Genomic DNA, 1,727 nt, shown 5'->3' with positions numbered 1-1,727 from the left:
GGGCTAGGCAGGGAGGGGCAGGATTTTGTGCCCAGTTTGCAGCTGAAGTGAGGAACTCATGATTGTGGGGTGTCTTGGAGGCTGAAAGACTTGGGGAGAACAAGAGGAGTGTGGTAGATGGGTGGCACCTGGGTCTGTTGGTGGTTATTGAACACAGTTGTCTGGAGGAAACACCTGGAGAAGTCTCAGAGCTACCAGCTCTCCAGGGCAGGAGGGTGGATAGGGCCCTGTCACACCAGGGTAGACAGGGCACTAGGCTGAGCCCATAGCTGCTGCCCACCTGCCAGCCAGGACCTGCCAGCCAGGATGCTAGATTGTCCTATGGGCTCATTGGAGCATAGGGCACTATGCTTTCAGGGGACTAATTTTTTGGATGGTTGTCCCCAGGCAGTGGGAACCCCTATGCCTCAGGGTCTCCCCAGGTCTCCACAGTGGTGCCACCATCCAGCTCTCCACTCTCTTCCTCTACCCCACCAGCTTCCTCTTTGTCATCGAGCACATGATGCCACTGTGCATGGTGATCTCCTGGGTCTACTCGGTGGCCATGATGATCCAACACATTGTCACAGAGAAGGAGCATCGCCTGAAAGAGGTGGGGATGGTGGGAACGATCCCTGGGGAGGAGCTGGTATCTCTGAGTTCTGCGCTGCATCCCTGGGCACCTTCCCCATGTCTGGGGAGCCTGAGGTGGGGCAGGCCCAGATCCCATATCCCTGGGCTCAGCTGGTCCTTCCGAGTGTCCCCAGCACAGCACCGGAGGGAGCTGAGCCCGTTGGCACCCTGGCAGAGGGTGCTGTGTCCTGCCCGCTCCCAGCAGCCCCTGCGGACCCCTCGGTGCTGCCGTTGCTCTGCCAGCCCCGGTGAGCGATGCAGCAGGGATGTGCCGGGGAGGGGACAGCCCTGCTGAGCAGCATGGCCTTGCAGGTGATGAAGATGATGGGCTTGAACAACGCGGTGCATTGGGTGGCTTGGTTCATCACTGGCTTTGTCCAGCTGTCCATCTCGGTCACAGCGCTGACCGCCATCCTCAAGTACGGCAAGGTGCTGATGCACAGCGACGTCCTCATCATCTGGCTCTTCCTTGCCATCTACGCAGTGGCCACCATCATGTTCTGGTGAGCTGCCTGCTCTGCTCCGTGGGGTGAGAGGACACTGAAGTCCTCATGTCTTGGAGTGAGGGTGCTGGGAGCTGGGTGGGCAGGGGCTGGTGGGGGGGCACAGGTCCCCTCAAGCAGCTGATTTGAGGAGCCCATTTATCACCTCAACACCACCAAAATCAGACGTTGTGGGGAAAGCCCTGGTGGGGTAGGATCTGAGGTGACACTGTCTTCCCTGCAGCTTCCTGGTGTCAGTGCTCTACTCCAAGGCCAAGTTGGCCTCTGCTTGTGGCGGCATCATCTATTTCCTCAGCTATGTACCCTACATGTACGTGGCCATCCGGGAGGAGGTGGCACATGACAAGATCACGGCCTTTGAGAAGTGCATCGCGGTGAGTTGGCTGCGGCTGCTGGGGAGGTGCTTGGCCCCAGGTTTTCCCCAGGCACCCCATGTCCAGTACACAGGCCACCAAGCTGTCACCAAGCCCTAGGCAAACCTCTGCCTGGATGAACCAACTCCCCATGGGGCTTTGGTGGCATCTCCAGAAGGTTTGGTGCCTCCCAGGGCACGGAATATCTCCATGGGGCTGGGTGGGGCAGCACTGAGTAGGAATTCGCCCCGACCTGTTC

General features: G+C 59.3%; 1 protein-coding gene across 1 annotated transcript in view; it reads left to right on the top strand.

The window, feature by feature from the left end:
• ABCA2 (ATP binding cassette subfamily A member 2) overlaps positions 1 to 1,727 on the top strand; it is a gene marked incomplete at its 3' end in the record, with an annotated part of 22,337 nt that overhangs the window by 6,200 nt on the left and 14,410 nt on the right. Inside the window, 3 exon segments of the mRNA XM_029086277.1 lie at positions 478 to 592; positions 925 to 1,115; positions 1,339 to 1,489. Coding sequence (XP_028942110.1) covers positions 478 to 592; positions 925 to 1,115; positions 1,339 to 1,489 — 457 coding nt within the window.

Source organism: Antrostomus carolinensis, unplaced genomic scaffold, assembly GCF_000700745.2.
Source record: "Antrostomus carolinensis isolate BGI_N321 unplaced genomic scaffold, ASM70074v2 scaffold27528, whole genome shotgun sequence".
Taxonomy (NCBI): domain Eukaryota; kingdom Metazoa; phylum Chordata; class Aves; order Caprimulgiformes; family Caprimulgidae; genus Antrostomus; species Antrostomus carolinensis.
Note: the sequence above shows the minus strand (reverse complement) of the source record. Positions and strands in the feature narration are given on the sequence as shown.